Below are 22,601 nucleotides of genomic sequence, written 5' to 3' on the forward strand. Positions count from 1 at the left end.
TTTGTCTTTATGATTATATTGTTGTTGTTGTTTTCTTGTGACAGACTCCAGAGACCAAATAATTTTCTGTTCCCCACCTACACATCTTGTCTCTCAGTTTATATTTAAATTCAGTTAACACTGAGAGGGATATAGTCTGGAATACACTCCTGTCCAAGAGTATAACAGTATTAAGTGTTCTGTTTACTTGCAGGGATCAACAGAGATCATTCTGAAATGTTCTTTTGAATCAATATTTTACTAATAGTTAGTTCCAACAAAAGAAGAAAAACATAAATACCTTGCACAGGAGATTACAATACACATATCCTTTCATCCACAACTCACAGCACAGGCAATGAGCTAATACATTTTTACTCCGATTGATAGATGTATCTACTTTCCAGAAATGTTTCCATTTCATGAATCACTCATGTTCTTCTTTTCTACACCTGTGGAAAAACAAAACAAAAAAGGAAAACTCTGCTTGATTAGCTTTGGGTGTGGAAATAGCCGTTCTTATATAAAAGCTGCACAGTTTAAAAAAAATAACTGCCAGTATTTTAGAGGATATTGAAACTGTCATGTTACTGCTAGTTTTGTGTTACTATTTGAAATTTTTACGGACAGTCAAACATGCAGCTGGCCTCCTCTAGTGTGTATCACATAGTTTGCACTTTATCTGAAATAATATAAACTGCTGTTTCAGCGTTGTGTATGTGTTTTCAACCATCTGCATATATTGACAAGTTATAAAGTGGAAGGCTGAAGAAACTGTGAGGTCTAAGTTAAAAAAAAATAAAGATCCATCATCATGAGAAACCTTTATACCAAATGTCATTAACGTGTACTTTAATTGCTTAGAAAGGAATAAAATGTCATTAGTCTGTTTCTCAACAGTGTACACTGTTGCAAAGATCGTATCATCTTCATTTTCCTTACAAATGCTTGTCTCATTAATGTAACTTATGATACAGTAAATTACTGTTGACAAATAAAAGGTCAAGCCAGTAATTTATTGTCTGATATTGCAGTTCTAGTGCACATGTGAGCCAGGATAAGCTCAGGATTTCTCAAGTGGGTTAATTCTCTTATGGGGAGGAATAGACTGTAACGGTATCCCTTATCTTTGTAGCTCATAGTGTGCATTCAAATCCTACTTCACTTTGAACAAAGAATTGTTTACCAATGTAGACAGTTTGATTTCTTTGTAAATCAAAACTCACACCTTACCAACAATGCTGATGTCTTCAGTGCAAGTGGTGTCCCAGACTCCTCTCATGCTTCCAGTCATTTCTCCGTTATATACTCAGCATCCTTTGAATTAGAAATCTTTTTTCAGCAGTGCAAAAGATTTGGGGGAAAAAAAGTTCGGGCTTTCCAGGTACTCAAGTTCAGTCCAGCTACTTGCTCCGCTAACCTTCCCAGTCAGAAGCTTTGCTGTGTCAGTAGCTTAAACATAAGCTAACTTGGAAATGTGTGGTTTTGTTGTTGTTTTAATATTGAAATAAAAATGGCTATGCAAGGAGTTCTACTGGTATAACTATACTGCATTACAATTATTCTGTAAATTTCTTAGGTCTAGAAGTCTATGGACTGACTTCTGAAGATCGTTTTGCTTTCAGTAAGAAATTTGCACTCTGATCTTCGCGTGGTTCTCTGTAAACACACCACAAAAGCAACCTCAGAAGTAATTGCTATGGACAGTCTAACCTGACTCTGTGTCAAGTGCTTATGGGTAGTTTTGCCAAGGCCCATGAGTGTAAACAATTTATGGAAAAAGTATTACATGAAATTTCCCATCTGAAAGAAGGTAGTTAGACTTTTGTCAATAGCTTCACTGAGGATAGGGTGTCACCTAAAGATGAAGATCACAAATCACAGAATTGCTGAGGTTGGAAGGCACCTTTGGAGTTCATCTTGTTGAACTTCCCTGCTCAAAGCAGGGTAAATTAGAGCAGGTTGTTCAGGGACTGTCCAGTCAGGTTTTTAATATCTTGAAGGATGAAGGCTGTGCAACCTCTCTGGACAACCTGGTTTAAATGAAATTTTCCATATTTCTGTCTTTGCCCACTGCCTCTTCTCCTTTCACTGGATACCACTGAGAAGAGTCTGGCTCTGTCTTCTTTACTCCCACCCATCATCAGGTATTTATAACATTGGTAAGAGCTCCCTTGACCTTTCTCTTCTCCAGGCTAAATTACCCCAGCTCTCTCAGCCTTGCCTCATTTGTCAGATGCTCCAATGAACTTAATAGTCTTGTGGCCCTTTACAGTATGTCCATGTCTGATTTCTATGGGGGAGCCCAGAACTAGACATGCAAGTCCACACACAAGTCCAGATGTGGTTTCACCAGAGCTGAGTAGAAGTGAATAATTACCTCCCTTAACTTGCTGATAACACTTTTCTTAATGCAACCCAGGATGCTCTTGTCTGGTTCACTCTGTTTAGAAGGTGTCCATGAGCAAGAAGTCAATGGCATGTAGTACTCAACAGCAACATATTCTTTGAGAATCCTGGCTGAGTTTCTTTCAATAGTGTGATTTTTCTCTACAATCACCATTTAGGAGTTGGCGAGCAAGTATCCATACTGGTAGTCAAAATGGGCTTTAATGATATTGTATGCTGTAATGTCAGTATCATGACTATTAACGGAAACATAGCTATGTTTCCAGAAACAGCTGGCAGACTCAAAGCCACGGTGGTTCTTAAAAAAAAAAAAGAGAGAGGAAATATTTCCATAATAGCAAAAAGATTGATTTTGTGTGATAATTTTGAGTTGTTTTGTGTTCATGGTGACCACCAGTTTGTTTACTTGCCTGAAATATCACGTATATTTAAACGATCATCTGCCAGAAGCATTTTGTGATTTATTATCAATATAATGAATTCACTGCCATATGTAACACTTGGGGAAAACAACATGAAAAGGAAATTGCAGAATGCAATGCATTTTTAGCAAAGACATTGTTTCTAAGCATATGTCTCTATTGTTCTGACATTTGAGTTGCTTATCTTTTCTTGGCGACAAAACTGTATTTTCAATCACCTGTTTTGTTTTGTTTTCCCTATATTATTCTATTGTTTTCTTTCTTTCTCTCCCTGCATCCTTTTCTATTTCGTTCCTTTGGAATGCTGTTCAGTCTATGCCATGGAAATTAATCGTAAGTTTCTGTGGAGAGCTGATTATCTCATTTAGCTGAACATGTTCATTAATCTTTTTCTTCTCTAGATAACGACATTTTAATTATAGGGCTCATCCAATATTCAGGTGTGAATCTTGTTTTTCTACTGTTTCATTTGAAAAGAAGCAAGGAAAAATATTTTATTTGAATACAGATTGCAGATTAGAAGCTTTAATTGAGCTTATGTGGTTGCTATGACTTATTTCTAGTACATTGACAGTAAAATAATCCTTTTTTTAAATTATGATGCATGAGTGTCATGGTATAACTAATTCCGGTTGATTACCTAGATATAAGGTTAGTGTGTCTTTGGCAGTACTTTTATCGGTCCATGTGAATAATACTATGATTCGCTTGACTTTCCTGTTACACTTTTCTTACGATGAAGAGGAAAAATGTAGGTCTGATGTTTGAAAAGCAAGTAAAATATATTTTATTAATCATAGTCTAAATATCTCTTTCAGTCCACAGTAAATAAGATCAGTCTGTTTTTAAATAATTTGAATTATTTTTCAGGTGAGGTTGAAGCATTGGGTTTTTTGCAAAACGCTTAAAAAAACTGGTTTGTCTATTCACATAAACTAAATCTGTAATGAACTCATTGTCAGACTTAGTATTTACTAAGATTTCAGCTGAAGAACCTGTGGTTGATAAACACTTTGCCTGCTACTAAACATTCCAAAATTTAGCCTTCTATTTGAAATCAGATACACTGGCACTGCGCTTAAAGACAGAACAAACTTGCTGCATTTACCAAACTCCAAAACAGCTCTTACCCCAAGACAACCTATGTATTCTTAGGATTACTTGAGGCAATTATTTTATATCAATTTGATCAATAATCTTTATTTTTGTCTCATTCTCACCAGTCTATTTTGCTGTTACTATATCATTTTCATTTCATGATTTTATCTCTTTGGTTTAAAATTTTATCTAAAATTTAGAATTATTGTGAAAAATAAGGGAAACAGAAATTGGCCCAAAAGTGGTGGCAGGGCCACCTGCTGATAACATTAACAGCCCCAGACAGGACAAGTAATAGCCTAGAGTTCATCTGTCGGGTCCAGTCAGGGGCAAAAGGAGACAGGGCCAGGACAAACACAGGTCCAAGGTCCAGCCAGGAGGCAGAGCTAGACCTGCACACCTGACATAGCTCAGGCAGGGAGAGGTATGCATAAGGGCTGTAGGTGTAGACACCAGGTGAAGTTGGTCAGGATCATTAAGGCCTCTTTAGTACACTCAGGGCCCCAATAAAGGTTTAATTTATGCTCAGCAATCTGGGACCACTAAGTAAATCCTTTTATATTTTTGGCAAGGTGTGCACACAAGTTTGGTTGGAGAATTTTTTTTAATTCCACTATTAATATGTACATATGCACATTAAGATCTTGTCCTAGACTATTACTATGAGAAAAAGAAAATCCATATGAATTTGAAGAGAAAGCCACGCTGTACAGTAAACTCGGAGCTGCCTCTCTGTTCACTATTACAGGAAATTATTTTTGTATGCCATAGTTAGAAGCAGAATTTGAAGAAGAAATTATACATACTTGCTACTGGAAAAAAACTGGCAAAATTTGTTTAGCTTGGCAAATTTTATGCATGTGTCGTCATTAAATAAATGTGAATAGTGTTTTTAAGTATTGGGCAATTTGTGAAAAATACCTTTCCTGTTTTTTCTTCAGCTCCTTGTGGGGACAATCTTTACGATGATGATGGTAAACGCCTCCCTCCATGTATACCAGGGGCCTGGCTCACTCCTGCTATTATGGCCTGTTACCTCTTGGTAGCAAATATCCTGTTGGTAAACCTGCTGATTGCTGTCTTCAAGTATGTAAATGATCATGCACTATCTTTACTTTCTTATTGCTGAGATAGAGTTTCTGAGAGCTCATCAACTGATTTTGCAAGGGTTTGCATTCACACCCAGAATCTAGTTATGAACATGATTGGCAAGTACTTGGAATAGTGTATGCAGTGGGAAAGAGTGAAGGGAAGGTTGCTTTGAATTTGCCAGCAATTGCAGTAATGCATATGAGAGAATCTGGCTACTTCCAATTACCGTTTAGTGTATAGTGACAGGCCTCAAAATTGCTCTGGGAAGATGAAAAACAGAATCCATGAATTCTGCTGCATACCTGATGGAAGCCCATGTAACCACTAGCAAACGTGATTCTGCAATAGAGCTGCAGAATGAAAATCTGAACATCAAAAGCAGAAGGCATTTCCACTATCACTACATTATCTGGCATCTTCCTACTTTTTTCTTCTTGTTTTGCGTTTCATTTAGAGAAAGAAATTAGTGCCTTGCAGAGTTCTTATACGACCCAGAAAAGGAGTCTATATTGCCTTGAACCAAGAGAAAGGATGGCTACATGTTGCTAAGATCTGTGGCCAGTCCAAGCAATGTGCACTATGCACATTCTTAATGTTACTCCACAAATCTATATTTAGACTTCTCTGGAGTAAAACTAAACAAATTTCTGCTGCTTGTTCTTTCTACCTACAGCTATCTTGCATGCTTTTCCTGTCATGACCTAGGGATGAAAAAAAATAATATAATTTAAATACCTACTTGCTAGTAAGACTTTCTGAACACACCACCTGAGAAAAGCAGGTGGTCCATTTTTGATGCCCATAAACATGTAGTGTTGGAGGGCTTGTTGGCATAGGTAGCTGGTGTCACAACCACAAAAATAGTTTATCGTGTGCCTAGAAATCTACAGCTCACAAAGCCTGTCTTTCATTTGATGTATGTAGCTTAAAAGGTCATGAATTTTAAAGTGCTGAAATGCCAGTCACATCGCTAGGGGGAAGGGGAAGAATCTTACAATGGTAGTTATTATTGGCTGAAGGACCAAGGAATCAGCAGTTTGGGAAGTGGGTCATACTGTTAACTCCTGCCATCCCAGCATGGTTGCAAGGGGGTGAGATCTAGCTGGGCAATTTCTGCTATGCAGGAGACACAGAATGAAGGCAGATTGTCATTTATCATTGGTAAATAATCTCCTGTATACTTAGCCAAAAAACCCAAAAGCTATGTGTACTCAAGAATTCTCTGGTTTCAAAGAGATGTTTTAACTGGTTTTGTGAATGTAGATATTCTAAAGCACAGAAAGTTAGAAAAGAAGAGGACAGAAAATACAAAAAAGGAAGTGCCAGTATCATCATCATCACAGAAGTGGGGTGAGCTGTCTGAGCATACTTTAAAATAGCTTGAAAAACTTTATCTAAAACAGAATATCGAGTCTGCTTTCTCTTAGTTGGTATTTCATCACATTGACTATTGTTAGCTCTGGATTGAATACTATCACTTACACTCCTTCATACCCAATGAATTACAAAATAAAACATCTTTATAACACACCTTATTTTGGTGTAGAAATAATGAAGCCATGGCTTCCAAGAACAAATTCCTTTACAAGAACATGCACCATGTTTCTGAGTCAGAAGTTTGAGTGAATAAAGTTTGAGTTTAGGACATCTTCTGAAAACTTGAAAAGTCTTCTATGTAGGTCAAGCTGATTAGCATATTAAACACAAACTATGTGAAGCTTCTGGGTTTAGCATACAAAATACCTTTCATGGATTTAATAATTTGTGTAATACCAAATGCTGGCATGTGTTAAAAGAAATACTTCATAACCACACTCCAAAATACCAATTAAGTGATTCATAAATTGTGCAAGTTTCTTTTCACTAACACCTAAAGGACTTCAAACAGTAGGAGCAAATAATCTAAGAGACTGTTCTGGGTGGTGCATAAGGGGTGCAGAGCACCTTCTGCTTTGCCACTCTCAAAAGTAGTGAAATCATCAGTTCAGCAAGTTCAGCAGCATCAGCAAAGAGCTGAACCAAGCAAGTCATGTGGCTTCGTATGTTGTTTAGCTGCTACTTTTTTCAACGTAGTACTTGCTCAATGATAAGTAAACTTAGGGGTCTAATAGAAATTGTACCTATGTTCCCTTTCAGCAATACCTTCTTTGAGGTAAAATCAATATCCAACCAAGTCTGGAAGTTCCAGCGGTACCAGCTGATCATGACGTTCCATGACAGACCTGTCCTCCCACCGCCAATGATTATCTTCAGCCACATCTACATAATCATAAAGCGAATCTGCTGTCGCTGCAAGAAGGGTGAAGGAGACCAGGATGAGGGTGACAGGGGACTGAGTATGCAAGAAATCTTCTCTAAATTGAGCTCTTTTCACCATGTTAGCAGAAAGCAGCAGCTTTTCCAATGCTCAACTATTTTGTTCACGTTGACAGTCAAGTGTATTTGCAGAAGACAGTATGGGACAAAATTTATATCAAGTTAACAGCTCTTGAGCTCCATGGGCTCCTGAGAATGTGCAATGCTGTGCTGCTAATGAAGACTTTCTTTAACATGCTTTCTTAAAACAGTGACATGGCATCTACTTATTCCAGTTTTACCAAGTTCTAATGAAGTCCATATGTTGGGAAGGACAAATAGGAAATTGAGAAGAAGGGTTCACAGTTTCAAATGTCATCTGTTGCGTCAGCTCTGTGATTGTGAGCAATCTGTGTCTAAGAGTATCCCCACTTTCATTTCCCCATGTTAGACAAGTATCTGTCATTTCACAGGGGAACTATGAGGATTCTTCTCCTAACATACTCTGTAATTATTGATTATTATTTTCATTATATGCCTTACTGAAATAATCAGATGCTCAGAATTATCCCTGTATTTCTACATTTCACAAGAAACATTTTGTAAGTAATTATACTTCTGGACAATAAGCTTCTGAGTTAAAAAAGGAAAAAAGGGAAAAAAGTAAATGTAACACTCCCTCCAAATACAAAGAGACAAATTCAAATACAGGATGGAATTTCCCAAGAGCTTATATTTCCCTTGGATTTTCCTTACTAGATTATCAATTTTTGAAGCTCTTATACAAAGAATGTCTGGGAAACAGTTAGATTATCTGTTGCCTATAACTGGCATTCTTTTAAGAACAATATTTGAATGAAGGAACAGTCAAACTGGCGGAGATTGCCCTAGTCGTTATCCTGTAAAATCTAGTCAGTTTGTTCAACGTGTAGCAGTGCTGTTAAAAAGTGCAAAGGTCATTGAGAAAATACAGCCCACAGTGGATGGTCAGAAAAGCAGATGATGGTCATAATGCATTACATTGCCTTCAGGGCTGTGGCCATCTTTGGCTAAGCGCTCATTCCCTATTTACAAAATCATCTGTTCATTTAGCGTAGGAGTAGAATTTGCAGTATCCTTATGTCCAAAATAATCTGCTAAATTGGATTTAAATTGACTGCCAGAAGTTCAGAAAAAGGAAACTCATATTTTGTTTTTCTGTTTTGCACAGAGTTATTTCTGAATGATGAAGAGCTAAAAAAACTATATGAGTTTGAAGAGCAGTGTGTAGAAGAATACTTCCAGGAAAAAGAGGATGAGCAGCAGTCATCTAATGATGAACGCATCCGAGTTACCTCTGAAAGGTACCTATTATAAGAAAAAAACCACACCACTTATCTGCAACAATATTTGCTTTTTTGTGTCTTCATTATAACCAAAGTTGAGTTAAAGTACAAAGGATTTAGATCTTGAAGAAAACCACCAGCAATTCAGAAGCTGATCTGAATCCTGAGTAAATATCTGTGCAGGTGCACCGCTCACAAGAGCAAGCTTTTTGTTATTCGTACTGGTATGTCACTAAGGCTGCTGGTTTGGGTAGCTTTGGTATAAGAAGGTTCTTTTTCATGGTGAATTTTTTCCCTCCCACCCATCTGAAGATCACAGTTAGGCTTTTTATCCGTTTGAGCAAATTACTACTTGTTGAGCTTCCAACAGCTCATCCAACCATGAGAAACATGTTGGAGCTTAATGACAAAAGCACTGAGGATTCTTCCCTTAAAACTGTGGTTTACACTAGCACTCACAACTGCTGAATTTTAATCTCTGCCACAGATGCTCTTGGAAGCTTTGAACAAGGCATTTAGCTTTTCAGTATGAACTTCCCCATTTAAAAGACATAGAGTATTCACATTTAAATCATTAAGCTATTCTGAGGACTAGGTAATGTTTGCGTATTGCTGTGAGCACACAGTGAGAATGGCAGCAGGACGTTTTTACCAGGTCACTTCGCAGGAGTGCCTATCTATCTATATATAGAGATATATCTCTGTCTTCCTTTTAACATTTCGTGTGAGGTAGCTCTATGAGCCATATAATCCTTTAACAGATAAACATCTTTCTCTTGAAGGGAGGCCCTGAACATCTTGCATTGTTATATGTGAAGTTTGAGAATAGAGAAATAAATCTGCTACATGTATTTGAGTAGTTTCTATCGCACTGTTTATCCATGGCAATTTGTCAAAATCCTAGGTATTGTGGCAGAGAATAAAGCAGGGCTAGTAAGCCTCACTGATTCACTATGTCTATGGCCACAAAGCAGATTTGCTTATTTCTCATGGCTTCTTGCTCCAGATGCTTCGTCATCTTTTGTGTGTGAGAGTGAAAGAATGTTAATTTAATTTCCACAGTTGATTTACTAGTGTATGATCTCTAAGTCACATTCTAATGCATTAGTTTTATATGCATTCTTCTGGTACCATCACTTCCATTATGACATAAACGATAAAAGAAAATGGGAAAAAGTATTATTTTAATTGAACTAGACAATAATTCCACTCCCTTCAGCTGATACATAATTGAAAGGTATTTCAAAAGCTAAAGTAATGCCATACACACCAGCATATGTTCTCTCTCATACAGCTACAAAACCTGTTTTACAACATGCCTTGAGCTATTTTAAGTCATCCTGTGAGTGTGTCATTAGAAAGTGTTTTTCATATAATTAATTGATGCTTCACAGTGAAAGAGGACAACCGAACATGAAGTGGGTGGCACACTCAGAAATGTTAATAGTAGGCTGTCCCCAAGGGCTGCAACTATTGTACTCTCCTGGCGTGTAAATAAGGGCAAAGTTCAAATAGCCCTCTAATATGATGTATTGAAAGTGTAGATAACAGGAAAACGCACATGCTTTTGATGCTGTACATAGGAAAAAAGAACAGTGCATGAGATATAGCACAAAATTCTGCCTTACAAAGAAATCAGTAGCTGGGTGCCTATAACGAGTTACCGCACCATTCCACAGCTTCTGTTCTATGCTTCCTCTTTTATACCCAACAGAGTTGAAAATATGTCTATGAGGCTAGAAGAAGTGAATGAAAGAGAACATTTTATGAAAGCTTCTCTTCAAACAGTCGACCTTCGACTCTCTCAGTTGGAAGAACTGTCTGGTCGGATGGTGAATGCTCTTGAGAAGCTGGCAGGTATTGACAAATCTGAGCTGACATACACACGTTCACGGGCTTCGTCTGAGTGCGATGCTGCATATCTCCTAAGGCAAAGCAGTGTTAACAGCTCTGATGGCTACAGCATGTACAGATACCATGTCGGCGGTGATGAGTTAACCTATGATGACAGTACCACTCCTTTGTCACCAGCCACAGGATTGCGTAAAAAAGCCCATTCTATTGGTACCAAAGAAGATGGAGCAGACCCAAGGATGCTGGTTCCAGAATACCACACCAGTCTCCATTATACCTCTAGTGCTAATGCAGTCACCACAGCAGATTACAGTAGATCTACATTAGAAATAGCACAGAATGTTTCCAGACCCCGTTCTGGTTCAGGTGGTTTTGGGGATGAAAAGCAGGAGATTTTCAGGAGTGATGGAATGGCTCCTCAAAGTATAAACCAGATGGATGCTGTTATGAACAGAGAGTCAGTACCAAGATCAGCTTTTCAGAACACTCAGTTAAAAGTAGAACGTACCAAGTTAGAAGCAACCATCTCTTATCCCTTGGACAAATCTAAAGCAATGCGCTACTTTCCTCCTGAAACATTCAGTGCTTGTCAAACCACTATGATGAAGTCAAGGAGCTTTATATTTGCACAGGGTGGGAAGCTGGTTGGAGGAGTTAACAACTGGACCACAGAGTATAGTAACATCGTGGATCAAGTGTGCCCTTCTACAATTGAACAATGGGCCACAGAGTGGAAATATGAAGTTGAGCAGCAACTTTCTCAAGAACGTCCTCCAGAATACCCTGGGTTTATCTCTGAAGCAGAAAGGCAAGCAGAACAGAAACAGGTACAGATGGACACAGATGATGATAGTGATGTTGGTGAAGCAGGTATGAGTGCCTCTTACACCTCTATGCCTGCCACTGTCAAGGCTGAGAAAGAGAATTTACTATCAGTAAAGCCAGAAAGGACTTCTGGGTTCCCATCAGTACGGTCAAAGAGTTTGCACAGTCATTCTCGGAAAGCCAAATCTGTAAAGGACAAATTAAATAGACCAGGACATGCCAGCAGCGTAACTAATTTGGTGGTAGCATTTGGCAGTGCAATAGAAGAACAGAAGGCTAGGCAAGAAAATGTATCCACAGAAACTGAGTGTTAAAGTGGCTTATGGTCCCTGTTTCATTGACAGTCAAGAAAGCAGCATGACTAATTGAACAAATGATGGATTTAAAAATTAATTTCTAAAGAAGAATTTTGCATATATTTGTTTCTTTTCATTTTGAACTTAATAGATGTATGTTCTGTTCTTAAATAAATGCTTGCTGGGTCAGGTGAAAGGGAAATGTTCTCTCAGGGGCAGGTAAAAAGTAGGCACAGTCCACAGATGTCAACGGTATAGATCTATCTTTGTTCCATTTCGACCTCCCTCACAAGCTTATTTACTGACAAGCTCTTTATAAAAGCTCTTGGAAGAAGGACAATATTATCATGTAATAATTTAGAAAATGTTTTTTCTTCTTTTTTATCAGAAGAGTTCTTAAATTGAACAAATTTTTAACCAGCCTTGGTTTTTATCCTTACTTATGCAGCTGCTTTCTTTGTGGCCATTGCATTTTTCAGATAAAAACAAAATTGTTGGAGACAGGGAAAAATTATGCAGTTCCCTCTTTCACTTTTGATTTCATGCATGCTGCTTAGCTCCTCTTTCAGAAATGCACAACATAGCCGTTTTCATCCACTAAAATAGGTCTGAGTGGCGAAATACGGTTGTGTTTGGAGAAACCTGACCCAGAAAGCCATGCGTAGATATATTCTTGACCTGTCCTTGAACTTCAGTGACATCATCTTGCTTTCAGGATTGTATCTGTGTCCCCACCCCAAAGTATGCTGACAGCCTTAAACTGTTGAAAAACAGTGACCATTGTTTCAAAATGTTTAGGGAGGTTTTAAGTATATGAAGTATACAGAGATTTTAATAATATGAATCCAAGATCTGCATTAGTGTTTTATATAAATGGGGATTACAATAGAAGTCCTGTGTAGAGTAAGAATCTGGCTTTTTTTAAATGCCTGCAAGCGAAAACAAAACAAAACAGGAAAGGTGTTCTGAGCAGGTGAAATCATAATGTAGCCAATCTGTGTTTGAAGCAAATCTACTGTGACAAATTCATCTTTCATTTTGCAATTTCATTATGACAACACATGAAGAACAAGGAACGGTTTCTAGGAGTCAGTCTAAACAAAAAATCAATTTTCCAGATGAGAATAGAAATTCCATACATTTTCTTGAGTAAATTTCAAAAACAAATGTCAAAGGGCAAAAAAGTCTCTACAGTGAAAGTGTTTTCTATCCCTCAAGGACTAAGACTGGAAATACACATCTATAGTTACAGTTTCCCAGCACACTTGTCTCAACAGCGGCATTCTAACTACTAGTTTTTGATAGTTTTCTTCGTAATAGTATGATGTTATTTGCCTCATTCTTCTCTGTTACCTTTTTGGAATTTTGTTTCCCCAAATATTCAGCACCTTTCTTTGCAGGGGATGCGTACCATTGAACAGACAAGAAAGAAAATGTTACTTGTTCACAGAATACTAGTCAAAAGTTTATGCTTAACTCATTAACAGTCAGGACTTACTCATATACTACTTTGAAAAGACAAAATTTCTTTTTTTCCCCCCACCATCACCTCCACAGTATGTAGGTCTCAGTATCCCCCTTGATAATGCTGCTTACAGCATTTTGAAATGCAGAGATTGATGGCAGACTCTACAAATGCATTCATGGCATCAGCTTTTTATTGTTTGTATTATATTTTCATACTCCATCCATGCTTATACCCTGAAGTACTGTTACCATACTCAGTGATCATGGTAACTGCATAGACATTTCTGAAAGTTCAGTTATCATTTACTATAGATTTTTGCTAGCTTGGTCGTCTCAGCAGGTTTACTGGTTTCACTGTTGTCAGAACAGTGTTGACATTCTGCTTTTCATGTGGGCTTCTCTTTTATTCAACTTTAGAAGAACTTGACATTTTGTAAAAACAGGATGACATTTGAAATTGTTTCACTTCCATGTTTACTTCTGTATTACCATTCTATGCAACTACATAGCCATTTTGTATGTGTGGTTAAAATAGCCTCCAATTTGCCAATGCCTTTTTATTGTTTGCCTGCACAGTCACCAGAAACTGATTCATTAACAGACATAAAGGGATGCAGCTTTTCAGCACTTTGCTAAACAAGCAGTATGCATTGTGGAACGAAATACAGTTGTGTTGCATACCTCTTGTTACATTGTCTTTATAAAATGTGTGTTAAATCGTGCTTTGTTTGACCAGTTATTTTTTTAGCATTTACATAACAAATTTATCAGATAGCATGTAGATTTCAAACAAAAACATTTTACATTTGTATTTATTTACTTCCTTTGTGTAAAAGTATTTATAAAGAAACCCATGAAAAACATGTGAAATGAATTCAGTATGACTTTTTTTTTCAGTCTAATGATATCAAAACACTTCACTTACCTGTTTCTTCTTATGCAGTGCATGGGCTGAACATTTTCTAAGCAAAGTTTATTTTTTTAACATTTACCAGTAATTTTCCATTAAGTTCACTATACACTGATGACTTTATAAGGCTTGGGTGTTTTCTGTGCTCTTGCATAGCATGAACTGAAATGATAACCTCTCTGCCATTCAATGTGAAGTAACTACGCTGACTTTGGCAGAGTTATTTTAGACATACAGCCATTTTAATAAGATTTAAATATGGCTCTGTATGTGCATAGAAGACTGGCAGTAGATTTGGAGCACAGTAAACAGAATAACGATCAACACATTTGCCTATCTGCCTATATGCTTTCTTGAATACTGGCTGAAAGGGTGCAAGCACAGAATTTGCGTTTCTGAAGAGGCATGCTTAATACTGCTTTTCAGGAAGATGCATCCCTCCTACTGCTAAGTATGTGCTGACTCTACAGCGATGTCACTGTGAATTCCACTGACCATTTTTTATTGTATGCTTGACCTATACTGAACCAGGTCAAGCCTCAAGAGTATGTACTTTAAGGCTATGTCTACACAGAGACATTACACGGAGGTAATTTAAGTTTGTTCACCGTCCAGTATCTTGCAATACAGACATTTCCCTCTCCCTCAAGGCAAATGTTTTAAACACTGTGACTAACAGTAATATTCTCATAGGCAGTTTCTTAACTATACCAGCTGATACCATGAATTACCCCTTTTTACATTGCATTATTTTGGGACTAGCTTGACTTTGCTCTTGCAAGCCTCTCCTATTGCAGAGTCAGTCTTTCCATTTTAGATGCTGGATTTCGATACCTGAGAACCAAGAAAGTCTATTTTCCATATTATTTAGTAATGAATTAAAGGAGCCATTGAAACTTTCTGACTATGGTTTCTCCATACTGCTTCTTTGGATGCTTTCCTAGGTTCTGGGCTTGACTGTCATCTTTGGCAAAATGTGTATCTGTCCTTCTAAATAAAAATTAAAGGAATGCAAGTATCTGTAAGGCCTTGTCAGAAAACAGGAACACGAGGAGGGTGCATGACCAAGGATGTCAACAGGATTATTTCATTAGATCTGCAGGATCCACAGGATTGTGCCCTGTTACAGGTAGTCTGGGTAGTTAACCCACTGACACAAAGCCAGTTTGCTGCTGAGCACTTGCAGTGGAGGAGGTGAGTTTTCAGAGTGACAGCAGTACTTGGGCATGTTGCTGGGGTTCCGCCTAGTAGTGCCACTGCCAGCATATCACTTCTGTACCACCGTCCTGTCTGACTGGTCACTTCTAGTTGAACTAGTATTACATTCAAAAGCTTGTTATAAGCAAAAAGGAGACACACCTTGTATGTAAAGTCAGGAATTTATTGTTAGTGTAACAAATTTTAACAGTCTAATATACGAATTATTATCAGTCTAGATCTAGTTACAAAAGAGAAGAGAAAAGAAGAGAGGAGAGAAAAGAATACTACTATACTACTGCAGGAAAAAACCTCAATAAGGTAAAATTGATAAATGCACACTTCCTACTATCTCCCCCCTTTTTTTTATGTTATGCTCACACTTGCACTGATCCTCTGGGTCTAACGGTCAGTGGCTGCAATGGGGGTAGTGAGGAAATATTGCCAGCTGTCAGCATCCCAGGTCCTTCGCTAGGATGAGCATGATGTTGATGTTGTTGGTTTTTTTCCTTATTTCTGGCTTGCTTAGGGTCATTTTTATGTTTGCTACCAACTTCGCATCTTGTTTTTCTTCATTGGCCTTCAAATCCTACAATTAGACCTGAATTTCCTAGTCATTAGAAAAATTGCTTTCACAGTTAAACGAAGGGACAGCTTGAGGCAGGTTAAGGTGGGTTTGGACAAGGCAATCCTGACAAGCCTCAGTCCTGAGGCCTTACAAGGTCAGCATGAAGCCTATGGCCTGTTTCTAGCAGTGAATACTCTATTTACTGGGCTACGAGGCTACATTAGCCCTAGAGGTGTTTTCCTCTCACTGTAGCCACTGCAGATAAATGTTCTACTTCGTGCAGTGGTCACCTGAGCTGAGTATTTCAGCCTATTTGTGGATTTTGATCCTCCATTAGGATCCAGCATCAGACAGACAGACAGGCAAAACAGATGTAAGGACCTGGTTGATATGACCATTTAATGCCCATTTCAACTGGTGCCAGGGTCCAGGGGGGGTGGGGTAGTCAAAAAATGGTACACAGCAGTAGTTTGGATTGCAGGCTGACAAGCCACGGGAGAAGTTAGACAAGAAATGCACTGCAATCTTTTGCTTTTTTTCAACTTCTAGGCTTACCTGCAGAAATAAAATTTGATATGGCAGAGTGATGCTTTATGGTTGATGCCCTGTATCTTTACAATGGCTGTAAGGTATGTCTTGATAATAGGCTCTAAATTTTTCTTTACAGTTGTTCAGACAAAACATTTAAGTGCCTGTATCCACCTTTCGCTTGGTGGTAAAGTTAATGAAAAAGGAATTGCATAATTTCATCTGCCTGCTCCTCTTTTGTCTCTATAACATTAAAACCCCTATGAAACCACAGTGCTTCATCCTGCATGATTCTAAATGCAAGCATCTCCTTTTTCTCACGCTAATGGAACTAAATGGACTGCTAAGCTATTATCTGAGCAGACCAGCAGCCTTCAAAAATGGCCATGGAAAAAGATTGGATTCTAGTTTAGGAGCACTGGTAATCTGATAGTCACTATCACAATACCTATGTAAAATAGCCCAATCCAAGGTGGAACGTTGTACCAATGAATAGTTCCAAATAACTCTAGGCAAGTAATACCTACTTAATGATTAACAAGAGAAGTACCCTTATGTAACACAGCAAAGTTCAACATCATTAACTCTCCACACTGAGAATACTACCTCCACTTCCCAGATGTGCCTTGAAAAGGAGGCTTTTTTCCTGAGATACCTCAGGTTTTATCTCTTTTGTCTATCTTTGGCCAAGACTATCAAAGTTGCTGGTTTATGTAAATACTTACATTTTAAATATTCTTCTACTGGATCTTCATCAAGGACACTCAGGAAAGAGATTTTTTTTCCTTCACCTGCTTAATAAATTTAAGGCATAATGTTTTTCTTCTGTAAGAGGTAACACAGACCTGTAGGGCTGGCTTCCCCACAAGTCCCAGCAGAAGTCCCACATGTCTGAATGCAGACTGAGGCAACCTGGGTGTGCAAACTGTTGAGTGCACAAGTAGGGAGGTGTCCAGGAAAAGTAATAAACCTTAATGCTTTCAGTGAAAAATAGAACAGACTTTTCATCAGCGAATCCCTGACTTTGCAGACCTGCCACATACTTGTTGTAGCTCTGGGCACATAGCTCAGCTGTGAAATCAGACAACACGTATGTCTTTGTGTCTTCGAGTTCAAACCAATAATTGAACCATTCTTCAGAAAGCTATGAAAACACCTAAGTTGCCATAGAAATACAGGCCTTTCAGTTCAGCTGGCTTTGTTGCATAGCTAGCTTCCCACCATTCTTTCAAGACTGTTCTCCTAGATCAAAGGCATTCTCAGAAACCTCTGGTTTAGCAGAACTGTTTGAAGAAAGTATGCAAGTGAGGCAAGCCGGGATGGCTGGAGATGGGCAGACAGTTGAGTGCATTGCCAAAAAGGAGTCAGGGGATGCAGAGGATTTCCCTGCCTGCCCTACTCCCGCCCCCAACCGCCTATCCTGCCTGCCTAGCCTGACCTGCCCTACCTGCCCTCTTGCCTTGTCTGCCCTGCCTGCCTACCCTGCCTTACTTGCTTGTCCTGCTTTGCCTGTCTGCACTGCCTGCTTGTATCTCACTGCAAGTTGTGACAGAACTAACTTGCTCCTCCAAAATACTCGCTTCTGTCAAATCAGCTTTCTCTTCCCACTGGCATAAAACTCTTCCAGTGACAACTTCTGACCAGTTCCAACAACAATCCTCACAAATCCTATGATCTTATGTCTACTGAGAGCTTAGTTTTGATTTTGTTTGTTTGTTTTCAGAACGGCACTGCAATTTAAATGTGTCAGTGCAATCCTTAATGGAAATTTGTGCTATCCTATGCTCATTCCCTCAAGAGTAAGATTGCATTTGCAGCCACTTGTCAAAAGGCCCTGTGCTGATGCAGAAACACTCTTGTAATTCTGATATAGTATAGATAATTGTAATTTTCAGTATCAGTGGCAAATTTGTTATATGCAATTTCAAGCCTAGCTGATTTGGGCAGTTTCTGCCTTCCTCGCCCCCTCGCTTTCTCTTCCCCCTTTTCTGATTTTAATTTCCTTTCAACAATGTTCTGAATATGAACAAAAAACTTTAAAGAAGAATAAAGATGAGGGCAAGTCCTGCAGTACTTCTCACTTATCAAACATCCAAGGGATTTAGCTTCTGAAAGGGGTAAGTCACCACTAGGAGAGGAGCTGTGGCTTGCTCTCACAGCACTGTCGGGCACTCAGTATTACACCACCAGCAGCTTCTGCAGCACAGTACAAATGGACAGATGCTGAGCCTGAGCCCATGCCAGGCTGAATAATGCCACTTAGACAATGATGTTTGCAGCATAAAATAAAAATCTTTTATGTGAAAATACAGGATAAAGTAAAGGGAACTGTCTGCCAACACCAAGTAAGATGGGACCCTTTTGCAAGGAGGTGCACTTGTTTTAAAAAAACTACACAATGGGATTGTTTTTATCTATCTTCTCCACCTGCAAGTCCAAGACTAGTGTATTGTTACGGAGGTGCTCGCTGTTCTCCCCTGGGCTGCTGAATAGCTTTAAATGTATGCACATGTACTTCTTTCTTCAACCTAGGCAGGTGCCAATGGGTTGTTTCCCTCCTTGCTGTTTAAACAAACCTCCCTGCTGGCATCAGTGGGGCATCTCATCTAAGTCAGGGAATCCAGATTGTGCCCTAAAGTCTGTTCTTTCATTGAACATCCACTCTCTGACTTCACCAAAAAACCCCTTGGGGCTATAATGCAATGTAATGTGCTTCCTATTAACGATAGTAAGGGAAGACTTTGACCCTGTGGCTGATGCTGGGTGCTGCATGTGTCATTTTGGGTCTAAAAATATCAGGCTTTCTGGAGTCTTCTAGTTCTTTACTACCTTTGTGTCACGGTGATATTACAACACTACTATGCTGTAGCAGGCCTTTACTGATGTTATGTTGCATGTGAGCTATTACAGAAAAATTACAGTATACTGACCAAAACCTTTCTTTTTAATAAGGTGAGGCTGCAGTGCCCAAATACCAGCAGTTCGTTTTGCAGGTCCTGGCCTTCAACTCTTGCCCCTAAACCATGGGCCTTGCAGTGAACTATGATTGGCTTATAGCTGGAACCATCACTATGGTGCACCAGCCGTGGGGGGAGCAGCAGCAGGCACAAGAAGCAGCAGCCCTTCTTGCCCTACCCGATGCATCAGACCTGCCTTCAAACTCCGGAGGGGCCTGGCTGGTTTTACCCAGTTCCTTTGTGCTTGGACCACCAGCAGGAGAACCCAGACTCTCCCCCTTCCCTAGGTCTCACAGCTGAAGGATCTGTGTGGTCCCACTCTGGGGCTCTCAATTAAATCACATTTTCATCCAAACTGTTGCTTCTTGTAGGAGGTATTTCCACTGTGGAGGCCAAGTTCATTGCAGTCAGTGTTCATGAACACCTGCAACACGGACCTTCAAGGGTGCCAAGGGCCACTAACCAAATGTGAGTGGTTACTCAGTTTCCTACTTAACAGAAGAGAGAGCAGTGTTAGATTTTGGCTGTTTAGGTGGGCAACCGTGTTCCATTTCCATGTTCTAGAGAAGCTCAAGTGAGCAATCCATGAGTGCCTGGAAAGCTTAAGGAAAGGGAATTACACGGATGTTAGACCTGCATCCACCCCCAGCCGTCAGCACGGTTACAGCGACCGAGCGGCAAGAGGGTGACTGTGGCAGCAGCCTGGAGGCTTCACCCACGGATCACATACATTCCACGGCTGTAACGTGATCCACCTTGTATAAAAGGTGACGGTAAGAAGAACTCGGTAGCAGCAGCTGATTCATGCTGGAGCTGGATTTTGACTGCTGATCTGAGGCAACGCTGGGTCGCAATAAAACCCTGCCTTTGCAGGCCCTATGCGGAGGTTTCCCGGCCTCCAAGTGGCTCCAGGGCCAGCCTGCGGAAATCCTCTGCTTCAGTCCTCACTTTAACGTCCCGACCCGCGGGCCCCCGCATCTGTGATTGCTTTGCCCTCTCGAAGGCCAGGAGGCCAGGCCGCCCCTCGCCCACAGGCAGTGCCGCGCAAGGGCGCCCACCCGCGCGCTCCCGGCCTGCCCTCGGGCGGCTCCGCCCCCAGACCGGGGACGGGGGGTGAGCGAGGTCTCCCGGGGAATCGGTGAGATTCGGTAACCGGCACCCACCCTCAGCCTGGTCAGAAGCGGCAGTGCTGGCTGTCATTGCCGTGACAGGAGGTGCCCGTTCAAAGCGGACGAGACGTTAATGACTCGGCTGCGGGCGCGGGCTAACGGCCCCCGCCGGACCGCGGCCGCTTGGGCCCTCCGCGCCGCCGTACGGAGGCCGCTGCCCCCGCCCCCTCGCTCCCCCCAACATGGCCGCCCCGGCTCAGCCCCTCTCAGCCTGCCGCCCGCCGGGGCCGCTGCCGCCCGCCCGCCGCTGGCGGTAGAGAGCCGCTGGGCCGGCACGCGGCCGCCCTCGCGGGGAGGCGGAGGGAGCCGCGGGGGGCTCCATGAGGGGTTGCGGCAGCCCCAGGCCGGGCCTGCCCAGGCGGCTGACTCCTCCCTTGGGGAAGGAGGGTGCGCTGGGGCCGCCTCCGCCGCCGCCCGCCGGGGCCGCCGCCGTGTGACTAGGAGCGCGCAGCCCCGAGTGGCTGCGGGGCGCCGGGCCTGAGCCGGCGGGCGTCGACACCCTGCCCCCGCGGGACGGGGCCTCCTGGGCCCGGCCCGCCGCCGTCCCCGCCGGCAGCCACAATGTTTTCTCTCAAGCAGCCCAAACCCACCTTCAAGTCGTACCTTCTGCCGCTGCCTCAGGTAACAGCCTTTTATTTCCACCAGCGGGTCGCGCGGCTCTTCCCCTCCCCGTCCTTGGCCCTGGCCGAGGTGCCGCCGCCGGCGCTGCCCTCCCGGCGCGGCGGCTGGGCTGGGCTGGGCCGGCCCGGAGTGGGGCCCGCGGGGCGCCCGGGGCTGTGCCCGGAGCCGCTTCCCCCGCTCGCCTCGAGGTTAGCGGCCTCGCAGGGTGGTAAACCAGCACCTGCGCGCCTCCGGAGGGGCTTCCGGAGGGCCCCTAGAAATCCTCCGCCGCCCGGGGCAGCAGAAGCCGTGCGGGCGGTTTGAAGTGCGGCCTCTCGGCCTTTGAAGTCGCACGCAGACATGAAGTGAGCATGTGCTGGTGACAAGCCCAAACTTCGGTCGAGGAGCACAGCTTTTAACAAAATAAAGTCTTGTGTTAATTAAAACCGGCCCGTGCGAGACTGCTTTGGAAGGTTATGAATAACGCTTCAGGTGTTTGGGCTCGCTCTCCTCTTTGTGCTGGGTGGGGTCGGCGTTACCCGCGTACTTCGAGGAGAAAACAGCTGGTGCTTGTCTGTTATGCAGATAATTAAACTCTCGCTGTAGCTGTCGCTTCACGTTTAAAACTTGGCTGATGGCATAAATGAGAAAATCAAGTACAGGTATCAAGTGTACGTAGTAGAATACTATATATAGTGCGTATAGTATCAAGTATATCTAGTAGAACCACCAGGATTTTTTTTGTGCACTTGACAGAATGTGATTTTTATTTATTTTAGACAAGGCAGGACCTCTTCTAGCAACATGTTTGACATGTTGACTCATTTTTGCTTTTTCACAATTTCTTGGTAAAAGTGGAATGTCGATGCAACATAGTTCTGGATATTCCTAGTCCCTGGAAATGGTGATATTGCTGTCGGTGTAGGAAATATAGGCATTAAGGTTATTTCACTGAAGGTTCCAGTCTTTTTATGGAAGTATTTTTAAGGTTTGGAATTAAAGTGCAAGCAGGCCTGTATGTCTTCTAGGCCTTGGGTTTTTTGTGAATTTTTTACTATGTCAGAAAGTTGTGCACATTCAAAGTTGGTAGAGTTTTATGCAAACTTGAGTGTCCATATCTGTGTAAAGCTTGTTGTAGGACTTGAGCCTTTATGGACTGTCAAGCCAAATTGTTTTTCGTTTGTCCTGTGACTTGTCATAGCCTAGGTTACACAATTAGTTAAACATTAGCACTTTAAATATTTTATTATTCTTCTGGTACAAAGCTAAATGTACACAAAAATGTTAATATCTTTACAGAAAACTGCTGGTATGATTGGATCCTAGCTCTTGAAGATCGGCTTTTTAAGTTAAAAGAAGAACTTTCTCCTTTGTCCAAATAGATCAGGCTTGTGTCTGACTGTAAAGTTCTGATTCTTAAGGAAATTCTAATTTTTTTTCTTCAGGCTGAAGACCATACAGCGTCAGAACCAAGGATTAAAAAACTGGAACCAGTACTTTTGCCAGGTAGGCATAAATCAGGAATTTGGCAGATACCTCAACAAGGATACATTTAAGCCTTTTGTTTATTATAATAGAATTGGTAAAATGTAAATAGTTTTCCCTATTTT

General features: G+C 41.1%; 2 protein-coding genes across 2 annotated transcripts in view; both read left to right on the plus strand.

The window, feature by feature from the left end:
- The window catches only part of TRPM1 (transient receptor potential cation channel subfamily M member 1), an 85,909-nt gene extending 74,296 nt beyond the window's left edge, over positions 1-11,613 (plus strand). The window contains exons 24-28 of the mRNA XM_059824114.1: positions 3,123-3,143; positions 4,850-4,994; positions 7,137-7,336; positions 8,506-8,638; positions 10,335-11,613. Coding sequence (XP_059680097.1) covers positions 3,123-3,143; positions 4,850-4,994; positions 7,137-7,336; positions 8,506-8,638; positions 10,335-11,613 — 1,778 coding nt within the window. The remainder of the gene's footprint in view (positions 1-3,122; positions 3,144-4,849; positions 4,995-7,136; positions 7,337-8,505; positions 8,639-10,334) is intronic.
- Positions 11,614-20,950: 9,337 nt separating this feature from the next.
- The window catches only part of MTMR10 (myotubularin related protein 10), a 40,805-nt gene continuing 39,154 nt past the window's right edge, over positions 20,951-22,601 (plus strand). Inside the window, exons 1-2 of the mRNA XM_059824015.1 lie at positions 20,951-21,012; positions 22,437-22,497. Coding sequence (XP_059679998.1) covers positions 20,953-21,012; positions 22,437-22,497 — 121 coding nt within the window. The 5' untranslated portion in view covers positions 20,951-20,952. The remainder of the gene's footprint in view (positions 21,013-22,436; positions 22,498-22,601) is intronic.

This window comes from Gavia stellata, chromosome 13 (genome assembly GCF_030936135.1).
Source record: "Gavia stellata isolate bGavSte3 chromosome 13, bGavSte3.hap2, whole genome shotgun sequence".
Taxonomy (NCBI): Eukaryota; Metazoa; Chordata; class Aves; order Gaviiformes; family Gaviidae; genus Gavia; species Gavia stellata.